Source organism: Arvicola amphibius, chromosome 12 (assembly GCF_903992535.2).
Source record: "Arvicola amphibius chromosome 12, mArvAmp1.2, whole genome shotgun sequence".
Lineage (NCBI taxonomy): Eukaryota > Metazoa > Chordata > Mammalia > Rodentia > Cricetidae > Arvicola > Arvicola amphibius.
In genome coordinates this window covers 61,099,928-61,124,500 of record NC_052058.2, presented here as the reverse complement: position 1 = coordinate 61,124,500, position 24,573 = coordinate 61,099,928, and the positions used below count along the sequence as shown (strand labels likewise).

General features: G+C 37.3%; 1 protein-coding gene across 3 annotated transcripts in view; it reads right to left on the bottom strand.

Annotated features, from left to right (window-relative positions):
- Rabgap1l (RAB GTPase activating protein 1 like) overlaps positions 1 to 24,573 on the bottom strand; it is a 639,610-nt gene that overhangs the window by 169,814 nt on the left and 445,223 nt on the right. For all 3 annotated transcript variants that reach the window (XM_038349609.1, XM_038349603.1, XM_038349604.1), the window contains one exon: positions 2,704 to 2,745. In XM_038349609.1, the coding sequence (XP_038205537.1) occupies positions 2,704 to 2,745 (42 nt within the window). The remainder of the gene's footprint in view (positions 1 to 2,703; positions 2,746 to 24,573) is intronic.

Sequence of the window (24,573 nt, the reverse complement as noted above, 5' to 3'; positions counted from 1 at the left end):
AGCAAAATAACACAAAACAAACCACTGGTAAGGTCAAGGGGTAAAGGACCCTCAATATACCGCTGGTTAGGTAGATCAGCTAATGCAGGCACGCTGAACATCTATATAGAAATTTTAACAAACTAAAAATAGAACTTCCAGCTGTACCATTCTTAAGGGGTATATACTTGAAGAAATCCAAGTCAGCATATTACAGACACTTGCACAACTTTGTTTACGGCAACACTATTCACAGTAGGCAAAATAAACAATCAGTCTGGGTACTCACCAACAGACAATAAAGAAAATGTAGTAAACACCCATGATGGACTAATTGGCTATAAAGAATGGATTTATATCATTTTCCAGAAAATAAATGGAACAGAAGGTCACTGTGCTAAGCAAAATGTGCCAGACCCAGGAAGACAAAAATATTGCATATTTTCTTCCACATGATGAATGTAGTTGTTAAAAGAAAAAAAAAAGGACAGGAAAGAAAGAGGACTATTAGAGTAGAGGAAGGGAACAGCAGGCAAGCATAACTGGGTAACCTGATCAAAGTATATTATGCGCAAGTATGAAAATACTGAAAAGAATACTACAATTGAGCTCAATTAATATGTACTAGTAGTAGGTAAAAAAGAAAATAACTAACTCAAGCTTTGTCATTACTGAGATATAACATTTTAGGCAACCTTGGGCAGCCTCTTCAGTTATGACCCAGGCTGTGCTTCTGCTAATATTCTGCTCAGAAGATGCACAAGAAATCACTTCTAATACAGACACAGGATCTACTAAAAAATCAGTCAGGTTCATAACTTCTATAAAGTTATCCAAGTTGTAACTTTTATATAAACAGATGCATATTCTTTTTTCTGGCATATGAAAAATGAGAAGTCAGTCAGTATTGTTTATGTTTGAATATTTATTCTACCAGGTAGGGCAATCAGATTGATGGCATTCACTTCAGTGTAGTCCCACATCTTACATCTCAGTGTGGAGTCAGTTTCAGGGTTCATACAAGGCAGTTACAAGCATAGATCCCTACTTTACCAGTGGTTTCTCCTTTAACTTTTCTAACTGCTTTAACTCTGCAGCATGATGTCTGAAGGGTGTTCAAGCATTACTATAGAAGGTAAAAAAATGCCTTTCTACTCAGAGGCCAAAAAAATGTCCTCTGACAAGGATACATCTAGGTTTAAAATGCTAAAAAATTAAAACATTACAAATATTTTAATCAATGTATCACTCAAGAAAGCAATTAGTCAATAGCTATAGTATTAAGTTGGTGCACAGTACAGGTCTTATATCTAGAGGGATAGCACTGCGTTACATAAAGACAGACTAAACATTAGGAAATGAGCTACCAATATATAGGAAAAGATTTCTGGAAAACATAAAATGGCTGATAGTGAAAAAGAAAATTAGAAATTATAGCAAAAAATAGAACCTTGTTAGACTTCTTTGTACTTACTTATGATTTAATGGTATTTCTAGTTTTAAACACATAATATTTTCCCTGCCTAGTCATTATTAAGCTTTATTTATTGCTGAGAGGGCATGTGATAAAGTTGATTTATTTTAATATCAGGAAAAAAGTCAAAGTTAAGATCCACTATGAAAGGACTAAGAAATATATCTATGCCATGAAAAGAGTTTAGCTTGGGGGCTGGAGGGCTGACTCCAAGATTAAGAGCACCTGCTCCACAGTCACAGGCTCAGAGGACGTGACCGTAATAACCACAGCTGATGGTAATTGGGCAGTAAATATCTAGACACTTACTAAGAAGTTTAATATACCATCTTATTTAACTATAATGCCATAGATTAATTTTATTATTATCTCAAAACTGAAGTTCTAAGCACTTAACTTAGCAAGGTCTAAAAGGCTGAAAACAGAACTGATTCTGTCCAGGTCCAATGTCTGTGGTTTTACCACAAACTTATTGGGGAAAGAAAGGTAATTTTCATCTTCAATAACAGAATGTCTTCTTTGGGCTACTTTTTTTTTAAAAAACCAACTCTGTGACAAATGTCCTATTGTTACTATATGGTTAGAACTATATTGATATATTAATATAAAATTCAGCAATGTAATTATAATTGAATCCTAAAGTGTCATATATTTTCAGCCATCAGGAAAAGAACAACAAATTGAAATGTAGTTTCTTTTTTAGTATATTATAGAAGCTTTTAAATAATTCAATTATATGTTTAGGTACCTCCAGGGATGTTATAGGAAGTATTTTTAGAAAAAAAAAAGATGGTTTCATTTTTACATGAAATAGGTTTTAGCTTTGTCTCCTATTATACAGTTCTTATGAATGAAAACATCTTTATGTTTGGAGTAAGTGTTAGCAAGATTAAATGGATTTTAGGAAAAACAAATACCAAATAAATGATAACTTAGAGGGATGACAGGGAGAGGATCAGACTTTCTTAGAGTCATCTTCTATGCCAGCAGGAGAGAATTGACTCGAGGGATGTCCTCTGACCTCTACACTCATGTTATGTCATACAGAGACACACACAAATACATATGTACACACACAGAGAGAGAAGAGAGATGCACAAACACACACACCAAACACATACATATATACAAACACATAAATAATAAAAATTTTAGAGTCTAAAGTGAGTCACAGGCTCTAAACGGGATGATTCCGGTACCAAGCAAAAGAGGTAACATATTTTGATAACTTAAGATGAAAAGAGACATACCTTTAGGAGAGCCAAGGCTACATGAAAGATTATGTTCAATCCCTGAAACAGAAAATAAATAAATAAATGTGAACATCAACAGAATCACATTTCCTACTTACCACTATTTTACTGGGTATTTTCCCAAAACTTCATACATTATTAACAAAACTCCAAATTTCTCTTACTTTTACTTACAATAGTATTGTGGTTGGATGTAAAATATTAGCTACAGGCCTATCTGGTAGTGTTGTTTTCATAGATAATAGGACCTGCTGTACGCAGGGCCTAGTCTGTAGGTGTAGGAAAGAACACAAAAATTATAGGTCAGGGGCTGAAGAGATGGCCCAGTGGTTAAGAGCACCGGCTGTTCTTCCAGAGGTCCTGAGTTCAGTTCCCAGCAACCACATGGTGGCTCAAACCATCTGTAATGAGATCTGGTGCTCTCTCTGGCCTGCAGATGTACATGCAGACAGAACACTGTATACATAATAAAAACGAACAATTAAATCTTTTTTAAAAATCATAGGTCATCTCCATTTCAAGCCAGAGAACTGTTTCTTCATCTGCTCAAAGTGAGCAAGCAGTCTCATACTCCTGCTACCCCAGATGTGGTTATGCCATCTCTGCCACGATGACACAATCCCTTCCATTGGTGAGCTAAAGTAAGTCCTTCTTCCCTTAACTTGCTTCTATCGGATATTCTGTAGTAGTGGTGCCAATACAAATACTAATCAAAACTTCTCAAAAGGTATTTTGCTTTTCTAAAATATTTATGAAAATTCAATGTTCTATTTAATACATAAAATTAGTTTTTTTATAAAGACTTATTTTCTTCTATCCATTTTTCGAATATTTCTCCATATATAAGGCCTGTTTATTCTATCCATTTGTGGCTTATTTCCCTATATCTAAGGCTTGCAAAAACCAAGTTCCTTGTTAAAGATGGAAAAAAGATGTTGATTTTTAAAATTATTGACTGAATTCTCTAATTCTACTCTGGACTTCTAGGTTATGTCGATATCCTGTCAGGGGCAGAAAAAACAAGAAACTCCTGCTGAGTGGGAAGATCACATAAAAAACCTGACTTCATCACATGGGACTCCTATTGTCTGCTTAGTGTTTGCATGCTTAGTGCTCATGTGTGTGTGTGTGTCTGTGTGTGTGTGTGTGGGTGTGGTGTATTATTTGTGTAGATGAAGGTGATAACCTGTAGTGTCTCTGAGGAACCTTTCCCCATTTTCATGAAAACCATGTAAATTTTCATTAGAGATAAGCTATTTCTGTGGAAGCCATACTGGAGCTTAAACTGAACTCTGGGCTCAGCCCAGTGACTGAAGAATTATTGAGCAATTAAATCCAAGAGATATAGAATCTTATGTGCTCAAAATAACAGAATCAGAAACAATGTCTCCAAAGAATGTTCTAGTTTCTTTTCATGCAAGTTTTCCTATGTGAGAAGAAAGATCTTTCAGTTGACATCTCTCATAAGCTAAGGCTCTGCTAATGTTCTCACTTCAAAGAATCGATCTGCCTTCTAGTGTGAACTGTCCCATGAGAAGTGTGTTCTACAAAGGATTTCTGATTTCTCTCTCCAAACCAGAAACTGTCCTTAGGACCACACACCTAGTGTCCTGTAATGACTAGAACCACACACCTAGTGTCCTGTAGTAACTAGGACCACACGCTTAGTGTCCTGCAGTGATTAGAACCACACGCCTAGTGTCCTGCAGTGATTAGGACCACACGCCTAGTGTCCTGCAGTGATTAGGACCACACGCCTAGTGTCCTGCAGTGATTAGGACCACACGCCTAGTGTCCTGCAGTGATTAGGACCACACACCTAGTGTCCTGTAATGAGTAGGACTAGATATTTAGGGTTTCTGTAATGGAGTACTAAGCAACCTTCTATAGCCAGATAACAAAATTACAAAAGAATAACAGAAAAAATGAATGATAAACACAAACTATTTGGCAGACTAAACTAAAAGCTATGAACCTATTATTTTGGTTTTGGCTTACTTGATTAATCCCAAAATGAGAAGGAAAGTGCAGCTAGGATGAGAGGTGAAAACATTGACATTACCACTGCGAGAGATGATTCCAGACTGACTGTGATTCTAACTTACCAGCCAGAGGAAAAGGTAAGAAGGCTATTTTAGATGTTTTTTAAAATGTGGGCTAAAATTACAATTGTTTTCACAATCTAAACTTATATTTTTACCAACTCAAGTAGCTACTGACTTATCTACCAAAGTTTGTACGCCAGAATTAAACAAACAAACAAAAAACAGTCTTAACACTATGTACCCCGTCATAGCAGTGAGGTACAATGAACTCTCACAATTGAGAGCTTTCCATTGAGGATTTGCCATTAAACTAAATCCAGCATGCCCAGTCCACACTTAAAATTTAAGTGTCTCTTCCATTTCTCTAGTTCTCTCAAATGCATAACACTTAAACACTTTCTCTTACAGCAGCCCACACTCCTCTTTTCCTTCTGAAATTGTTTCATGGCTTTATTGAAAACTCCACTGCATATTCAACCATCATGCCTGTCAGTCACAGCGTCACTTCAAACACTGGCCATACTTCCCTGTTTTTACACAATATGAAAACCTCACTGATTCTCATAATAATGTGGGCTATAATTCTCAGGTTTCAGGGTATGAATGTGACTAGCTCAGCTTATATACATGTTTAGTAGCAGAGTTAGATCACTTCCAGCCCAAGTTTTGTGGTGTATAATCCAATAACCTTTCACAGAACAATGCAGGCATACACACGGTACATGCTTATTTAGTGATCTACACTAGCCATCCTAATTCATTATAGCTGATTCTTTCCCCTTCATATTCAACTAGGCTGATTCACAGAATCACCTTCATATTATGGTAAAAACCTCTTTTCTTGAATTTTATTAAAACTGAATGTTGAAGCAACAAAGCTATGAAAAATAATAACAGAGAAATGTAAAAAAAAACCTTAAAACTTTAATTAGCCAAAATAGCTCTAAAAAACAAACAAGGGAGGGGGCATTCCCAAAAATGTTTCCACTGTTCAGGCAGAAGTTATGTCTAGTAATTTATTAGTAGGTATGGTAATAACTTTCTGGAAATACCTCTCACCTTCAGGAACTCAACTTTTGCCCAATCTTACAACAAAGTTAATATTATGCCTTGCAGCAATAAAAACTTTGTGCTCAATCTGTTTCCCTCCTGCTGCTCAGCCTGCTTTCATTTAACCTGACTTTATAAGGTAACCAGTTGTACTGTGCCTTAGATACAACCTGTAATCCAATCCCCTGACCCAAAATGAAGCATGCCTGTTAAGAATGCTTCATTCACTGGAAGCAGTAGATAGGAAGCAAATGTCCACTGTTTATGTGCTATTCAATAAACAAGAAGAGAGGATTATTAAGAGTAAAATCAAGGGGCTGAAGAGATGACTCAGAAGTTAGGAGCACTGGCTGCTCTTCCAGGTCTTGAGTTCAATTCTCAACAACCACATCATGACTCACAACCATCTGTAATGAGATTTGGTGCCTTTTTCTGGTCTGCAGGCCTACATGCAGGCAGAACACTATATATAATAAATAAATCTTTTTTGAAAGAGTAAAATCAAATAAATATGGCAGGTTGCTATGGCAGCCTGTTAATTTCAACAGTAAGTCTAACTACTATATTTTAGTGTAAGAGCAAAATAATAAACAAGAATATATAAGCCAAGCATAATGATAAACAGCTTTTATCCCAGAATTTGGGAGTCATAGAGATATCTATGAGTTCAAGGCCAGCACGGTCTATACAGTGAGTTTCAGGATAGTCAGATTAGTATTTAAATGTGCCAATATCTGAGTTAATTACATAAAAGCATACTCTTATTCCTTACACATCAATCCTAAACTTTCAAAAAATAAATTATGATTTACAGAATGAGCTAGGAGTGGTAGTGTATCTACCAGAAATCAGGAGAGTCAGCAGGGTGATAAGGTCGAAGTCACCATAGGCTATATAATGAAGCCTTACTTAAAAATTAAAAAAAAATATTTTATAGAAATCACTGATTTTTCTAGGGCTTCACAGTTAAAAAAACAGACCAAGTATGTTAACTTAAGCAGCATAATTATAAAAGTCAATCTCTAAACCACTAAGTTAGAGAAGAAACTGACATGTGGATATTACAGCTTCCATATCAAAAGACCCATGCCCTATGTGATAAAGGCTTGCTTCCCTGGGTGGCATTGCTTTGTGTGTGTGTGTGTGTGTGTGTGTGTGTGTGTGTGTGTGTCCACACATGTGACAGAGCCTTTAAAGGTGGGGCTAAGTAGGTGTCTTTAGGTCCCTGGGAGAATGCTTTTTAACAGGATTGTGGAACTCTGGCTTCTCCCTGATTTTATATTTTCTGACTACGAAGGAAGAGGTTTTGTTCTGAACTCTTGCCATAAAGTCATGAACGCAGCATAACTCCAAAGAAATGAGGTCATTTAATCACACGGTGAAACTTATAAACTTTCAGTCAAAATAACCCCTTTCTTCTTGCAAGCTGATTTTCTTGGATATGCGTTACAATAGTCTAAAGTTCAGATGAACCTGTGCCTTGTTTCAGTATTATTTAATATAGCCTCTAAATTCAAAGAATTAAATTAATTCCTCCCATTTAAATACAAGTAAAATTACAGAGCAGAAAGTAGAAATAGGTGCGTTCTGTCTAAACAAGATTCTATTATTTGTTTCTACATTGAAAACATCCACAAACAAAAAGTGGTTGACTGCTCTCAGGTTATGAGACACTAAAAAACCCAGACTACTGCAGAAAGAAAGGGTCACCACTTTCCTCTGGTGACAGAAGATTGACATCAGCCTTGTGTACAAGAAGAGGTGCTCCTCAACTGATCTGGACACTGCTGTTTCATAATTCAGTCACAGTCTGACAATAGCTTTGCCTTCAAGAACACCTATAACTAATTGTCCCAAAGTGAGTAATTGCTGTGAAGTACAGATCACGGTGTTTCTGATTAGGTTAATGAATGAGCTGCACAATCATGCATAAATAAAGGCGGCAGTTGAACACTTACTGCAAGAAAGACTCTGAATATATGGCTGTGATGAGCAGGCATCCATGGGTTCAGAGAAGGCTCGCAGCTTGGGAGAGACACTATCAAAAACTATGCTGACAGCATTGCTGAACAAATAATGTCAAGAAAGGACTACATATGCATCATCACCTCGGTCATTAGTCAGAATTAATGTATGTAAGCAGCATGTAGGAATGGAAAAGTTAAGAAGGGAGTGCAAAGTCAATAGATTTGTAGGAGCCAAAATACAAGGATACCACAGGCAGTAAGAGGAATGGGTGATGGTTATCTGTTAAATCCAAAAGAGGATACATCACCCTAGGAAGTTGTTCTGACCAAAGGAAACAGCAACAGCATGCAAAAAGTCTATCAAGTGAGGGGTTATTTGGTATCTGATAAATGCTAGCAATTATTATTAGGTCATGTATTTATTTGCCATCTTCAGCACTTTATGGCTTTTTTTCTTGATGATATTTCCTCAACAAATCTATGGCATATTTGTTATTGTTATCATTTTTGAGACAAGAAAACTGAATCTCAGAGACAACACACTCTTAAAGCCAGGAACAGAGCTTAGGAGTGTCAGAATGACACAGGCCCTTGGTGTTTTAATTTTACCTCAGGTGCTTATTTAGTAAAACTTTAGTTAGGTATCCGCGGTGGCTTAATGAAGGCTTCTTCCATTGAGCGGCAGGGCATCTGAACTCTCCTCTAAATCTGAGAAAGTATGCTACAACTCTGATGATAAGACTGTGGTGGGAGGGTTTTAGGGACCAACTCCTAGACTGCGATCTCCTAGACTGGTTGCTCCCGGAATTAAATTATCATATAAGAAGCACAAGAGCACTTAGACCTTCATTCTCATTGTTCTAAGAAGATGAACAATAAGGGGGTATAGTGGACCGGACAATGTCACTGGTAAAGACCAGGAATTACATGAGAGAAGTGATCCTGGAAGTCAATTGGACTGATCTAGTTAATATCACGTGGATTAATAAATGGTCATACATCTGAGCCCTTCTCAAATAGGTAACTCATGAGACCATGAGCAAAATTAATAAGTATTTTTAATTTTTAAAACATTCATTGAAATAATCTAACTGAGAAAATATCCAAAGAAAAGCTCCAAGAATCTCTGCATTCCTTTTACTGAGTTTCACCAAATGACAGTATGCTACATAATCAAATAATATACAATAAACCAAACCAAGAAATAAGGAGGAAATCTATGTCAAACGTACCACAAATGTCTTTTTGTCTGATCCAGGATAAAACTCTGGGCCTTACGTAGGAATTTGATGTCTGATCTACCTCGTCTTTCATCTAGGATAGAGTTCACCCTCATTTCCATAGTCCTGGCACTTCTGAAGAATACTGGTCTGTACGATGTTCCTCAATTGGATTTCCATTAAAATGAAATTTAGGTTATATTTTTGCACAAATATCACAGAAGTAACAATGTGCTCTCTGCACATGCCACCAGGAGGCTACATGACAAATATCACAGAAGTAACAATGTGCTCTCTGCACATGCCACCAGGAGGCTACATGACAAATATCACAGAAGTAACAATGTGCTCTCTGCATATGCCACCAGGAGGCTACATGACAAATATCACAGAAGTAACAATGTGCTCTCTGCATATGCCACCAGGAGGCTACATGACAAATATCACAGAAGTAACAATGTGCTCTCTGCATACACCACCAGGAGGCTACATGACAAATATCACAGAAGTAACAATGTACTCTCTGCATACACCACCAGGAGACTACATAACAAATATCACAGAAGTAACAATGTGCTATCTGCACATGCCACCAGGAGGCTACATGACAAATATCACAGAAGTAACAATGTGCTCTCTGCACATGCCACCAGGAGGCTACATGACAAATATCACAGAAGTAACAATGTGCTCTCTGCACATGCCACCAGGAGGCTACATGACAAATATCACAGAAGTAACAATGTGCTCTCTGCACATGCCGCCAGGAGGCTACATGACAAATATCACAGAAGTAACAATGTGCTCTCTGCACATGCCGCCAGGAGCTACATGACAAATATCACAGAAGTAACAATGTGCTCTCTGCACATGCCGCCAGGAGGCTACATGACAAATATCACAGAAGTAACAATGTGCTCTCTGCACATGCCGCCAGGAGGCTACATGACAAATATCACAGAAGTAACAATGTGCTCTCTGCACATGCCGCCAGGAGGCTACATGACAAATATCACAGAAGTAACAATGTGCTCTCTGCACATGCCGCCAGGAGGCTACATGACAAATATCACAGAAGTAACAATGTGCTCTCTGCACATGCCGCCAGGAGGCTACATGACAAATATCACAGAAGTAACAATGTGCTCTCTGCACATGCCACCAGGAGGCTACATGACAAATATCACAGAAGTAACAATGTGCTCTCTGCACATGCCGCCAGGAGGCTACATGACAAATATCACAGAAGTAACAATGTGCTCTCTGCACATGCCGCCAGGAGGCTACATGACAGCAATGCTCCATCACAAAACTGTGGCTTTCAATCAGTCAGTTCTGGTGCAGCTTGTGCCATGCAACAAGCAACATAGAATCAGCACAGAATCCAGTTTGCCTTTCTTTGAAATTTCTCTCTTTTATAGTCTGTATAGTAATACCCTTCGCTTCCTCAAAGAATGGAGAAAGTGATAGATAATTAGCAAGCAAAAGTAAAGAGGTACTGGCTGCTTTTAAATATAAGACCTTCAGCAAAAATACTGCAGCATGTTAGGCAAAAAGTCCATTGTTTTACTCTGCCTCTCTTAAAACTGTTTGCGCTGCCTCTCTTTATATTCTTTAAAGGTCTAATCTTTTAGGATAGCTAAATTGGAATTTGATAGGTAATCAGCAAAAAGAAGTGATGTGGGTCTGGGGAATTTTCATGGGCAGCCACTAGAGGTCAGGATTGGAGCACGAAAATCAAGCAACTGGTTCATGTAACAGATTTTACAGACCCTCAGAAAAACCCTCATGGCTAAATCTTCTCTAGGTTATACTGATGACTAATACAATGTAAAATATACAAACAACAGGTGAGTCTTACTCTCCCTTTCCACAAGTAGTGAATAAGAAGAAAGATGTCTGGACTAGCACCTTTCCCCGCTGCACACAGGATCTCATTGCTTAACTACGCACTCACCTACCAAAAGTGGTCTAAGTTATGGAACCTGTGTCTTTAGTTGTACATTCCAGTTGCCAGGACACTGGGATAAAGATGTTCAGTGTTAACTGAATGAGTGTAAGGAAATGGGTAAATCAGAGAAAAGTGACTCTAGTTATATGACTTGCCACCCTTCCCTGCTTCTCTCCTGAACCCAGGATTTCTCATATGCTAAGCAACAGCTCTACTACTGAGCTACACTCCTAGCCCACATTCTTTTTCTTTTCTTTTCAAATTTCCATCTTAGAGCAACTACAGTTTTTCTTCTATCCCCTGTTGATTTCCAACCACTTGTACTTTGGAGATCTAAAATCTTCCTCCCCAAAGTATAAGAGACCTGAGGAGATCCTTCTTCCCACTGTAAGACTTCACTGCTACCAATTTACAGCACTTGATTGTGAAGCACTGTAAGAATATTGCTTCATTTGGCTGTAATAACTGGGCTCATGAGGTGGCTTAGCACTTGCAGTGCTAGCCAAGGAGCCGACGTAAAAATAAGGATGCAGTGGCATGCATTTGCAATTCTGGTTTTCTTTCAGCAAGAGAGATGGGAGGTGGAGACAGAAGAATCTCCTGGAAGCTTGTAGGCTAGCTGGCCTGGAGTATGCTGCACAGCATAAACAAGCGAGTACCCCAGGCTCCCGAATATTGTCATCTTACTTCCACATGCATGACTGCATTCTCACATACAGTGATTTTTAAAAAATAAAAAATTATACTAACCTTTTATCTGTCAGGCTTAGAAGCTATTACTCACAGTTCTATTTTACAAAGAAGACTCATATATGCCAGACCGTTTACCTGAGTTCACAGAAATCAGGAGTGGACTGTCCAGTTTTCTGGTTCCAACTCAGTTCTCTGTGCATTAGACCAGTGGTTCTTAGCCATGGCTACTTAATAAAAACTACTTGGAGAACTTTTATAGCACACAGAGGCAGAAGCTCCACCAAAGAACAGCCATATAACAACAAAAACATTTCTCAGAAGCAGCATGCAGCAACTTGCATTTTTTCTAGAAACAATATCTTTTTCTAAGCATAATGCAAACAGAATACAAGCCAACAACAAATATCCCCAAAGCAAGAGAATTAAATTTATAGAGAAAACTAACTGGATCTATTCGCATATTGTATGGTAAACACCAATATCTGGTGCCCTACATTCTATACTGGTGCAAATAAATCAGGAAAAGCAGAAATTTTAATTTTACAATTTAATTTACAAATCAGAAAATTTAAGTAAAATGCCTCAAAGTCTGTATGACTTTGTCTAAAAGTCAGAATTATACGCTATATATGGTATTAATGGATCTTCATGGAACCTGCAATATGCAGTAAGAGTTATTTTGCATATTGAAACTGCTGAATTTATATCCATTTGATGTATGATGTCATTTAATCCTGCTGTTTCTCTGCCAATGATCTATCAGACAGCTTCCATTAGGAAACCAAGCTTCCATTGAGAAACCAGCTGTTAGTCTTATGAGTTTTCCTTTATATGTGGCTTGTGTGTGCTCTCTCGTAGCTTTATACTTTCTTTGTTCTCTATACTTAATGTTTTATAAGAACTTCCCAGACAATGCTATCATGAATCCAGGATGAGAACTGCACACTAACAAGAAATAGCAAGCCACCTGCTTGTCAGAACTACCTAAAAAGTCTGAGTAACACTGTAGAGTCTAATTTAGTTGATCAAGGTGGGGCCTTAAATTTTCAGGCGTTTTGATATGCAACAAAGAGAATTAGTCTTTTAACAAGCAAATCTTAAAATTCTTTAACTTAACATTTCTTAATATTTGAAATGTTTTCAAAAATCACTTATGGCCGGGCGGTGGTGGCGCACGCCTTTAATCCCAGCACTTGGGAGGCAGAGGCAGGCGGATCTCTGTGAGTTCGAGACCAGCCTGGTCTACAAGAGCTAGTTCCAGGACAGGCTCCAAAGCCACAGAGAAACCCTGTCTCGAAAAACCAAAAAAAAAAAAAAAACAAAAAAAAAAACAAAAAAATCACTTATGAAAGTTCTTGAGGTTCAACATCAAAATTAAAAGATACTAAAACAAAGTCGACTGAAATTATTAAGATATATGGAATCAAGGTGAAAATAATGGAAGTAATATATATTTAAACTAAACTAGAAATTCATTCATCTGCACAGGACGGTGGACATTGTTTCAGAAACTGAAAAATGACTTAATGAAAATGTCAAATAATCTCTGGAACATGCAAATTCTGAATATATAGTATTATCAAAATATAACCTATTCAATTCCCTAATGAGTATTCCTTTCATGCACATTCATATTCATAAAAAATTTATGAAGGAAAGGGAGTTGATGTGTCTCACAGCAAACAAATGAGTGTATTTTTAAGATTTATTTATTTGTTATATATGCACTGTTCTGTCTACATGTATGTCTGCAGGTCAGAAGTGTGTGCCAGATCTCATTACAGATGGTTGTGAGCCACCATGTGGTTGTTGAAAATTGAAATCAGGACCTCTGGAAGAGCAGACACCCTTAACCTCTGAGCATTCTCTCCAGTCCATGAGTGTTTTTCTATTATGCAAAGATCTCAAAGTATTTACAATATCGAGGTAACATTAGATTCATGCATTTAAACTCACCACATGTGAAGCTCGAAATATAGTCCAGCAGTCAAAAGCACTGGTGCTATACCCAGAGGAACAGAGTACAATTCCCCAAACCCATACAGTGGTTCATAACAATCTGTAACTCAAATCCAAGGGAATCTGACACTCTCTCTGGCCTCTAAGTGCACCAGGTATACATGTAGGCATATGTGCAGGTAAAACACTGAGACACATAAAATAAAATAATAAATAAAAACATTTTTAAATGAACATGTTATTCTATCAAAAATGTTAATTGAAATATAAAAATACAGTTTTTGCCATTTTTTCCTTTATATGCTCTGCCAGCAGTAAAAAAAAATGTGACAATCATTTAGAAAGGTTTTGAGCACATGTAATGCCTATTAAATCTCACAAACATGTTTGTTCAGTGATTTGTACTTGAGTACATTCTGGTACTAAGGTACTGAAGTAGTCTTCTACTTTATCAGGAAGCTACTTTAACTACTTAATATACTAAAGTATATTAACTACTTTAAAATCTACAGGAATGGGTCTGGCATGATGGTACACACCTTTTATCCCCAGCATTCCAGAGGAGGCATAGGCAGACAGCTCTTATGAGTTTGAGGATAGAATGAGCAACATAGAAATTTCTACATAGCAAGGCTACAAAACAAGATCCTGTTTTTAAATAAATAAATCTACATGAGACTAAGACAAGCTTAGTAAAATACAAACATAAATAGGAGACTGGAGTATGTACATATCTTTTTCTAGTGCTATAGATGGAACACAAGCCTTCACACATTAGGCAAGTGATTTATAATATTAATAAACTGTAACAGCTTGAATGTGATAAAATATTGACAGACTAACAGTGAGACTAAATGAGCAAACAAGGAAAACAATGTGGCAGAACTTCAAACAAGCAGTTAAATTCGATGAAACTAATAGAAATTTTAGAGAAAATGAACCATTAATATTATTATCTTTAAAATTCTGTTGAAAATAAATATTTGATCATTATGTGTTACAAAATTTTAAAGCAAATACATATTACTTGATTCCTGGGAAATACCATTCCTGACCAGGAGAGCTAAACACATACATGCTTTCAAACTAATAACATATACTTCAATGTGAAGTTATAAGGAAACAAAAGTTACTTATGTATATAAGAACCAATGACAAAAGCAATGTAACACAGTGCACATCTGACTAGAGGCTGGCTTTCCTGGAGGAAAGTCTATCTAAATTGGCAAAGTTCTTATTGCTACAGGTTTATATGCTCTAGTCAGACAAATCATAGTAAACACAGTGATGTACGACCACACTTCCCTAAGTTCTGTCCATTTATCCCCATATCGTGGATATCTGAAATCTGTAACCTCTGGCTATTAAAGCATAATAATTACCTACTCCTCTTTCAGATGGCAAAGCAAAAATGACCTTGTGTATGTTTTCAATTATGCAATATAATTTAAGGGGCAAACATAACTTATAGTTCCATGAAACATGGGGTAGTTATTTGATAGCTTCTGGATATAGTACAACTACGCTGATACCATAAGACAGAAGACAGAGATTATTCCTTTTATAAGAACCAACAGGAGGAAGGCATCTATGGAAAATGGAAGGGTAATTAAACTACTAATAATAGTTTATTTCTAAGAAATGCTGTTCTCACATCAAGAAATTACATTGGAAATCACAGGTCTACCTTCCAAAGAGCAAGGAGATGTTCCTTTTATTTTTTATTTTTATTTTTATTTTTTTTATTTTTTTATTTTTTGTTTTTCGAGACAGGGTTTCCCTGTAGTTTCTAGAGCCTGAGATGTTCCTTTTAAAGAAAAGATGAAAGATTTAAGTTCAGTTAATTAGTCTGAGATCAACAAAACAATTGGTGTGTGTGTGTGTGTGTGTGTGTGTGTGTGTGTGTGTGTGTGTGTGAAGAACGCTATATAACAAAGCAAAGATCTAATTAGTAAAGGATACCATTGAAGCAGGAATGTCCTAGTTGCTGGAAAAATATCAGTAATTCAGAGAAAGGCACTAGAAGGCCTGTTAAATCCACCCCATCTAAATATAGTAAATTAGGCCTAATATTAAGCAGTCTGGCAGTTAAATGTAGCAGCTCATTAATAGGACATTTTAAGCCAAAAGCTTTAGAAAGCACCTGCTATGGTTCCAATTCTGCTTCTAATTAGCTTGGTAGTAAATGTCTCATCTTCTCTGTGCATATGATTGCTAAGTAAATAAATGAGGAATATTGGTGAAGAATGGTGAGAGGATTTGTTAAATGTTCCATTCTTGGATCCCATTCCGAAATATTCTGATTAAGGAAGTCCAATATGAGTGTGACCACCTATCATATATTTTAGTTCATCTACCCTACTCTGTAGATTCTAACAATGTAAAATGAGCTTCAGGACCCATTTGTTTCATGTGTGTGTGTGTATATGTGTGTGTGCATGTGCGCACATGTGCATGCACACATGCACCACCGAAGATTGAATTCAGGGCCTTTTGCATGCCAGATAGCCACTCTAGCATTGAGATATACCCCATTTGATAAGCCTCATTTCTGCATTTTTGAATTAAGAAAACTTAAAGAAAAAAGTTAAAATTAGTAATGATCAAACTGAATATCCCTTTCTGTAATTTTAATAGGAATCTGAGACATTTATAATTCTACATTCTTTATTTCTAGCATAAATCTTTTTTCTACAATATTTCCCACATTCCTATAACATACATGTATATTATTCTAGATGTTCTACCAAAAAGATTGTCATTCACAATCCATACTCATTCATCAATAAATCTTGGGAGCTCTATTTAACTGAATGAATATATTACATATTCAACTACTTATCATCTCTAATTTCCCAATATATGCCAGACATAATCATGTTTGTCCTTGTTTGAGGTGACTGTATATGTGTGCATAGGTTCCTATGGCTATGCATGAATGTGCATTAGTCAGAGAGGGATACTGGGTGTCCTGCTCTGTAGTATCCTGCATTTATTCCTTTGAGACTGGTTTCTTATTGAACCCATACCTGGGCTGGTGGCCAGCAAGCCTAGTAATCCTCCTATCTCAGCTCCCCACAGTGCCAGAGTTACAGATGCAAACAGTCAAACAGTCATGGGCAGCTTTTTTTTTTTTTACTGTCTTTATTGAGCTATGTATTTTTCTCTGCTCCTCTCCCTGCCTCTCCCCTCACAATCTACCCTCTCCCAAGGTCCCCACGATCCCAATTTACTCAGGAGATCTTGTCTTTTTCTACTTCCCATGTAGATTAGATCCATGTATTTCTCTCTTAAGGTCCTCATTGTTGTCTGGGTTCTCTGAGAATGTGAACTGTAGGCTGTTTTTTCTTTGTTTTATGTCTAAAAGCCACTAATGAGTGAGTAAATATTATATTTATCTTTCTGGGTCTTGGTTACTTCACTCAATATGATGTTTTCTAGATCCATCCACTTGCCCACAAATTTCAAGATGTAGTTATTTTTTTTCTGCGGTGTAGTACTTCATTGTGTAAATATACCACATTTTCCTTATCCATTCTTCGGTCTAGGGACATCTAGATTGTTTTCAGGTTCTGGCTATGACAAATAATGCTGCTTTGAACATAGTTGAGCAAATGTCCTTGTGGTATGATTGAGCATTCTTTGGATATGTACCCAAAAGTGGTATTGCTGGTTCTTGAGGAAGGTTGTTTCATAATTTTCTGAGAAATCACCATCCTGATATCCAAAGGGGCTGTACCACTTTGCACTCTCACCAGCAATGCAGGAGTGTTCCCTTTATCCCACATCCTCTCCAGAATAAGTTGTCATCAGTGTTTTTGATCTTAGCCATTTTGATAGGTGTAAGAAAAAAAATCTCAGAGTTGTTTTGATTTGCATTTCTCTGATGGCTAAGGATGTTGAATACTTCCTTAAGTGTCTTTAAGCCATGTTAGAGTCCTCTGTTGAGAGTTCTGTTTAGATGGACAGCTTTTAACATGAATTCTGGGATCAAAAATCAGGTGCTTCCACTTGAGCAGGAAGTACTCACACCTACTGATCCATCTCTCCAGCTCCCACCATCACTTCTTGAGCTTGGTTTATACAAAAGACCCCCTAGTTTCCTTGTTTCTGTTCTTGAAATCCTACACTAAAGTCTGGGTAGGGTTAAAACAAATCTTTATGCTGATGGGGAAGCTCAGCCAATCACATTTGGCTAGGGTGTGGCCGCTTGGGGAGAGGGAAGAAGGACCTGGGCTTCCAGGTGCCTGCCCTTTGTTTCGTATTCATTCAGATGCGCGTGATTCTTGCTGGATCCTGGTCGTGTGAGTTTCTCTTGCTCCCAATTATTAAAATTATATTCTTTGTTTTTGAGCTGGTCTAGTTAATTCTGACTACCGGTCGACCACGCCCTTCATTACGCAGTGGCATGCACCTGTAGTCCCAGCTACTAAGGTGGCCTGGTTGAGAAAGAAAGGTTGCTTGAACTGCAAAGTTCTGGGTTAATGAGAATAAAGGAGAAAATAAAGATGAGAATAAAGGAGAAAGACAGGGACAAGAGAAAAAGAGTAGGGGAGGGAAGATCAGATAAATTTCTCTACTCGAAGTCCTTTATTGTTTTTGCTTTTAACTTATATTTTATAAGTTTCATTACATCAGAAGCTAAGGTTGACTGATTTCACTGTGTATGTACAGTTTACATTCAAAAGAATGAATGAAAACGTAAGAAAGATGGTGACAGAGGTAAAGGAAAGTGTTGCAGGGAAAGCTCAAGTTAGAGATATCAGTCAGTCCTTAGGGAGACTTACAAAAGTTTCACACACACATGGGGTGGGGAGTCTGGTACTTACAAATCAGTAGCAGCTTGAACAAAGTTTAAAGACTAAACACAAAGATATACAGTGCAAGGAGGAAGTAGTGTAAAGAGAGAGCAGCATTGGTAAGAACAGGGAAGGGGCAGCCTACATACTCTTGCCGTCAGGGAAGCTGTAACACACACTGCACAAAAGGGACCAGGCTGTGGAGGAAGATACCCCACTGCTCACTGGCTTCCTGTGTCTTTACAATGTTCCTTATCTTGGTACCAATTTATATTTGATCTAGAGCTAATTGGGCAATGTCACAGACCTTTCCTTCAGAATTAAATTTTGTTTACTTCTTGTCTTTATCTCTTTTGGAAAAGAAGAGGTAGTTATGAGGTAGGCTTAGGAACTTGGCTTCCTACTTCTGAATCAATTTTTCATCTCCTTCTAATTATAGGACTTAAACTCTATACACTTCAGGTTCCTCACAAGCTGCACCTACCTAATATGGCCATTGTGAGGACTACATAGTTAACTACATGCGAAGTCTGTAGAACACTGTCTGACACACAGGTAAGTACCACACATCTTAGGAATCCTTGTATCAAAGTTCCTAAAGGTGAACTCAGAATTTTCATTTGGAATTCCAGCTATCCAAGGACCCCAGGAATCTATGGAATGCATTTTAATGAAAGTTGATCTGTACATTTCTTCTTTAACTTTTTGAGACACTTACTCCCTTTTCCAAACTAGTCAATACAATCTTGACACTCGGTAACTTAGCCTTAAAAGAACACCTGAGGCAGTAGCTCCGTTAGTTTGTAAAGTGTTTGCCTAGCATGCATAAGGCCTGGGTTCAATCTCCATAATCACTCACCAGGCACGGTGAGACATGTATTCCTGACACTTAGGACGTGGAGCAGGAGGGGCAAAATATCAGCCATTTTCAGCTATGTAGTGGTTTTGGTGCCAGTCTGGGCTACAGACCCTGTTTCCAAAAACAAACAAACTTGGGTCACTAGACAACTGGAGGTAGCTATCACCTTAGAAGAAACAGGTCAAAGAATAAAACATTTTTAAAAATGGATAGAAATAATATGTTGTAGGAATTCCTACCACCATTAGCCTTTAACTTACCTGCCCACTTGGGCGGGGCCTCTTATACTATATATGCCAATGAAAAGCACAAGTTCAGCCTCTTTTCTGGCTGCTGTATTTGGTTGCTGTTTCCCGTTCGGGCAGAGGATTGTGATCTGTGAGGCTACCCCTAAATAAATAATCATCTATTATACTCAGTTCTGAGCTAGTGTCCTTCTTCATCTGGCGCCCATGTGGATCCGGACGCCATACCTACCAGGTGGAATGGGCTTAAAGGCTTAGGTCCACAGTCCAGAAAGATTTCCACCCCTACATGCTTGGTTTGCTTTTACCTAAGTAGTTTTTTGGAGAACCACCACCACAGTGGAGCTAACTGAGTGTGGTGGCTTTGAAATTTCTCAAGTGTGTGCATGCCCTCCCACCAAGCACCTCCCCTGCCCCCACTGCTGCATTCCCTGTCATGGTTCCCTGCCGCATGGCGACTTGCACAGCTTCCAGTTTGTGTTCCCTACCCTTGAGTTCTGGGCTTTTTGCTCTGTGTACAAAATTGATTTAATTGCTTTTAATTTGTCAAGCAAAACATACTTCTCAGTATTTAACCAGAACCAAGGCAAGAAAGCCAAAGAGGCTCAGGACTGTTAGTGGCACCAGGTTGCACCTCTAGTTGCGACTCTGCAACCACAACAGCTGCTTGACAATAAAGATTATTACACTTAATACAATTTACTGGACCTCATACCAAGTAAATATCTTATTAATTAATAAATCAATAAACTTGAAAGTTATATAATGACAGACAACATTACCATTGAAACGTTTAGTAACTTTTTTGCTAATACTATGGATTGTATTCTGCAAGGCTTATATGGTTATTGTGATACATCCATTTATTAGATATTGGGACTCATTTTTTTCATATTATATTGGCATTTTTCAAAGCCAGAGATTCAATAAGTACTCGTCTAGCAACTGGGTCTGTTACTCCTATTTGTACTGTCTTAGTTAATCTTTGTAAAAAGTCACTAAAGGGTTCTCTCTGACCCTCTTTAACCCTGGTATATGATTCAGTTCTTTTTCCTATTCTTGTATTCTTTCCCAAGTATTTAAAGCTGCTGTGTGGCATAGAGACAATTTGTTCATCATAAAGAGCTTGAGTCTGTGGCTCATCAGAAGTGCTCTCACCAAGAATTTGATCTTGGGAAGTCTCAAGTCCTTTTACTTTTCCCTGCTGTTCTAAAACTTTTACCTCTTCCCGGAAATAACATTTAAACATCAGTTGAGGCCTGTCATCCAGGACTGCTGAAACTAACTGAAGCCAGTCATGTGGCATCACCTTAATGCTAGAAGCCCATGTCTTTATCACCTCCCTAACAAACAAATGCAGTATACAAGTCATAAGTTATGACAGCTTGCTTAATTTCTTTTACATCATTCATTCCTATAGGTATCCATCTACCATCTTTGAATCCTTTGGGGCCTTTAGAACTTAATGCTTTGTCAGAGTAGATTACAGGGTAGGAAGCTAAAACCCTGGGTAAGTCATCTCTGACAGCTCCTGGTGATGCTGAATCCTGTCCTTGTACCTTCTTTCCCTGCTCATCGGCTCCAGTAATTTCCTCAATCATTTCAAATCTTTTTACTACTGTCTTTTGTAAAGCCTGAATCTCCTGGCCTGTATATATTTCTAGTGATTTCATTGAGGCACCTTGCTTCTGATCCTTATTCTGCATGTGTGATTCCAAGGTCTGAAGTTTTTTCTTTAAAGATAACATCTCATCTTTGGACATTATTTGGATAACATGGAGATTGCCTTTCTGGAGAGATATTCTATCTGCTAACCTATCATAACTTTTAACAGATTTTGATTGTCAAATTAAACAATATAAATTCTTTCATTTAATTTACCAATATCCTTTAACATGGATTCAATTTTGTCTGTCAATTATTGTTACCCTTTTCAATAGTATTAATTTTTTCAGGTAACTTTTGATTTTCAATGGTATTAATCCTGTTAGCTAGCTGTTCAAAAAGAATTAGAATTCAAAAAGATACTTGCACCAATGCATGAATGGATCCTGCATACAATGAACACCAAGACATTTGACTATAATACTGAATCTTGGGTAGGAGAAGCAATTCCCAAAGGAATGAGGAGACATCAAAATATAAAATGTTTTAATTGTGGTAGAACAGGGCATCTGAGAAGGGATTGCAGACAAGGAGTTCCTAGGAATAATGTCTCCTCTAGGAGAGGAGAAAAGAATAGGAGGACTTAGCCTTCAGGTATATGTAGGAGGTGTGGCAAAGGCCGACATTGGACCAATGAATGCAGATCAACAAAGACAGACAAAGCACCCAATACCATTGGGAAACTCCTTGGGTGGGCCTCTCGCAGGCCCCCAAGTCAAAAGTAGTACAGTCATCCCCAGTCACTGTGAAGGACATGTATCACCAGGAAAATTAAAAAATCTAGAGCCTCCTGTAAAAAAATCATACTGTTCTAGATGATGGAATAAACGTGGAAGATAAATTAAAAAATCCAATAGGAAATAGGAAATGTATATTCTGGTAACCTTCTATAAATGATCAAAGAGCAAAGCTAAGGGAGTATATAAATGGCATTGTAATTGTGGGTTTGATTGACACAGGTGTGGACGTGAGAGTCATTATTCCAGAATTGGTCTCTTCAAGAGGCAGATGTTCAATTACTAGGAATTGAAACTCTATATCCAGTGAAACAAAGTATGAGATGGGTTGACTGCATAGGGTCAGAGAGGAAAGCTGAGGTCATATGTGGCTAATATTGCAGTGAATTTATGGTTGTGATCTGCTGCAGTAATTTCTGAATACCCAGATTAACATTCCTGCACTCCCAGAAACTCATAATTCTTTAAAGGATATTATAAGGTACTATACACAAAGGTCACCAGCCATTCAGGCTGTACAAGAACACAAAGCAACTAACAAACATTTAGAGGTATCAATGGCCCTACCTTTAAAATGCTTAACTGAGAAACCAATATGGGTTAAACAGTGGCCATTAACAGAAGATAAACAGCAGGTTTTAGAACAGCTGGTACAGGAGCAACTAGATACTCACCATATTGAAGACTTAACCAGCCCCTGGAATTCTCCTGTATTTGTTGTTAAAAAAGAAATCTGGTAAATGGAGAATGGTGACAGATCTAAGAGCTGTCAGTAAGGTAATTCAAGCCCTCTACAATCTGGAATTCCTTTACCTTCTCTATTACCAAAAGGATGGCCTCTTATAGTTATTGATTAGAAAGATTGTTTCTTCACTATATCTTTATAAGAAAAAAACAGAGAAAAATATGCCTTCACAGTGCCTACTTATAATAATTCTCAGCCTACGAGGAGATACCAATAAATCATCCACCCACAGGGAATGCTCAATAGCACCACTCTGTGCCAATACTTTGTAAGTCAGCCATTGGAAATAATACGTAAGCAATTTCCTAAGTCTATAATTTACCATTACATGGATGACATTTTATTATCTGATTCAAATGCAGATACTTTAGAAAGAATATTTGAAGAAGTAAAGAAAGTTTTATCAAATGGGGATAACAAATTGCTCCTGAAAAAAATACAGAGAGGAGACCCTGTCAATCACCTAGGTTATAAAATAGATTTACAGAAAATTAGAACACAAAAGGCACAAATTAGGAGAGAATGATTGCGAACTCTAAATGACTTTCAAAGACTATTAGGAAACATTTCCAGTCTACAACCAGTTTTTGGGATAACACCTGATCTAATAGTTCATTTAAACAAAACCTTAGATGGTGACAAAGACTTAAATAGTCCCAGAGAATTAACAGCTGAAGCAGAAAAGGAATTGATTATTGTTGAAGAAAAATTACAGAAGGCACATATGTGTGCCAAATTTTAATTGCGTTCTAGTCATATTCCCTTCCAAAATTTCCCCAATAGGAATTTTAATGCAAAGGGAAGGTATTATCTTAGAATGGATATTTTTCAACATAAACCAAGTAAAAAAATAAAAACTTTTGTGGAGTAAGTCTCTGAATTAATTATAAAACAAAATTGAGACTTTACCAACTATCAGGTATAGGCCCAGAAGAGATTATAGTGCCTTTTGCTTCTGATGAAATAAAAAAGTTACGGGAAGACAATGAACCTTGGCAAAGAGCTTGTGATAATTTTTTAGGAGAGATTAATAGCAATTATCCCAAAAGTGATAAAATTAACCTTATAAAGAGAACTTTTTGGATCCTTCCCCACATACGGAACACACCAATAACTGGAACCATACATTTTATACTGACACAAATAAATCAGGAAAGGCTATTCAGGTTTTGAGTGGGCAGCTGCTTTAACCTCAGAAAGGATGATTTAGTAATCACACATTTATAAGAAGTTTTGGCCATCATGGGTATACCTGCACAAATAAAGACAGATAATGGTCCAGCATCTGTCTCTAAGAAAATGAAACAGTTTTTTGCTTACTATAATATAAAGCATATTACAGGTATACCACACACTCATACAGGTCAGGCAGTTGTAGAAAGATCAAATCAAACTATAAAGGATATGTTAAAAAAAACAGAAAGGGATGGAAAATATCCCCAGAAATAGACTACATAATGCTTTATTAACCTTGAATTTTCTTAACATTAATGAGAAAAGGGCAACAGCAGCAGAGACATTAAATAATAGAAGTCTTCTAAATTAAATCAGTTGGTGTATTTCAAGGATGGGTTGACCGCACAATGGAAGTCAGGAGATGTGCTACATTGGGGAAAAGGTTTTGCTCTTGTTTCCACAAGAGAAGAAAAAATATGGATACCATAAAAATTGATAAAGATTCACTTTGAAAAAGAGCAATCTCTTGAGAAATTGACAGCTCATCCACAATGGCAACAATCATACATGTGGAAACCATTTAGGATTGGGGAAGGTTTCTGCTCTTGTCTTTACAGGAAAATACACATCTTCAAATATTCAAGACACTATGAATGTTTGGATGCTGAAAGAAGGAAAAATAACTATCCAATAAGGAACATCAAGAAAAAAAGTATGACTTGTAAGGGCAGGTGATAAAAAACATATACATTTAGA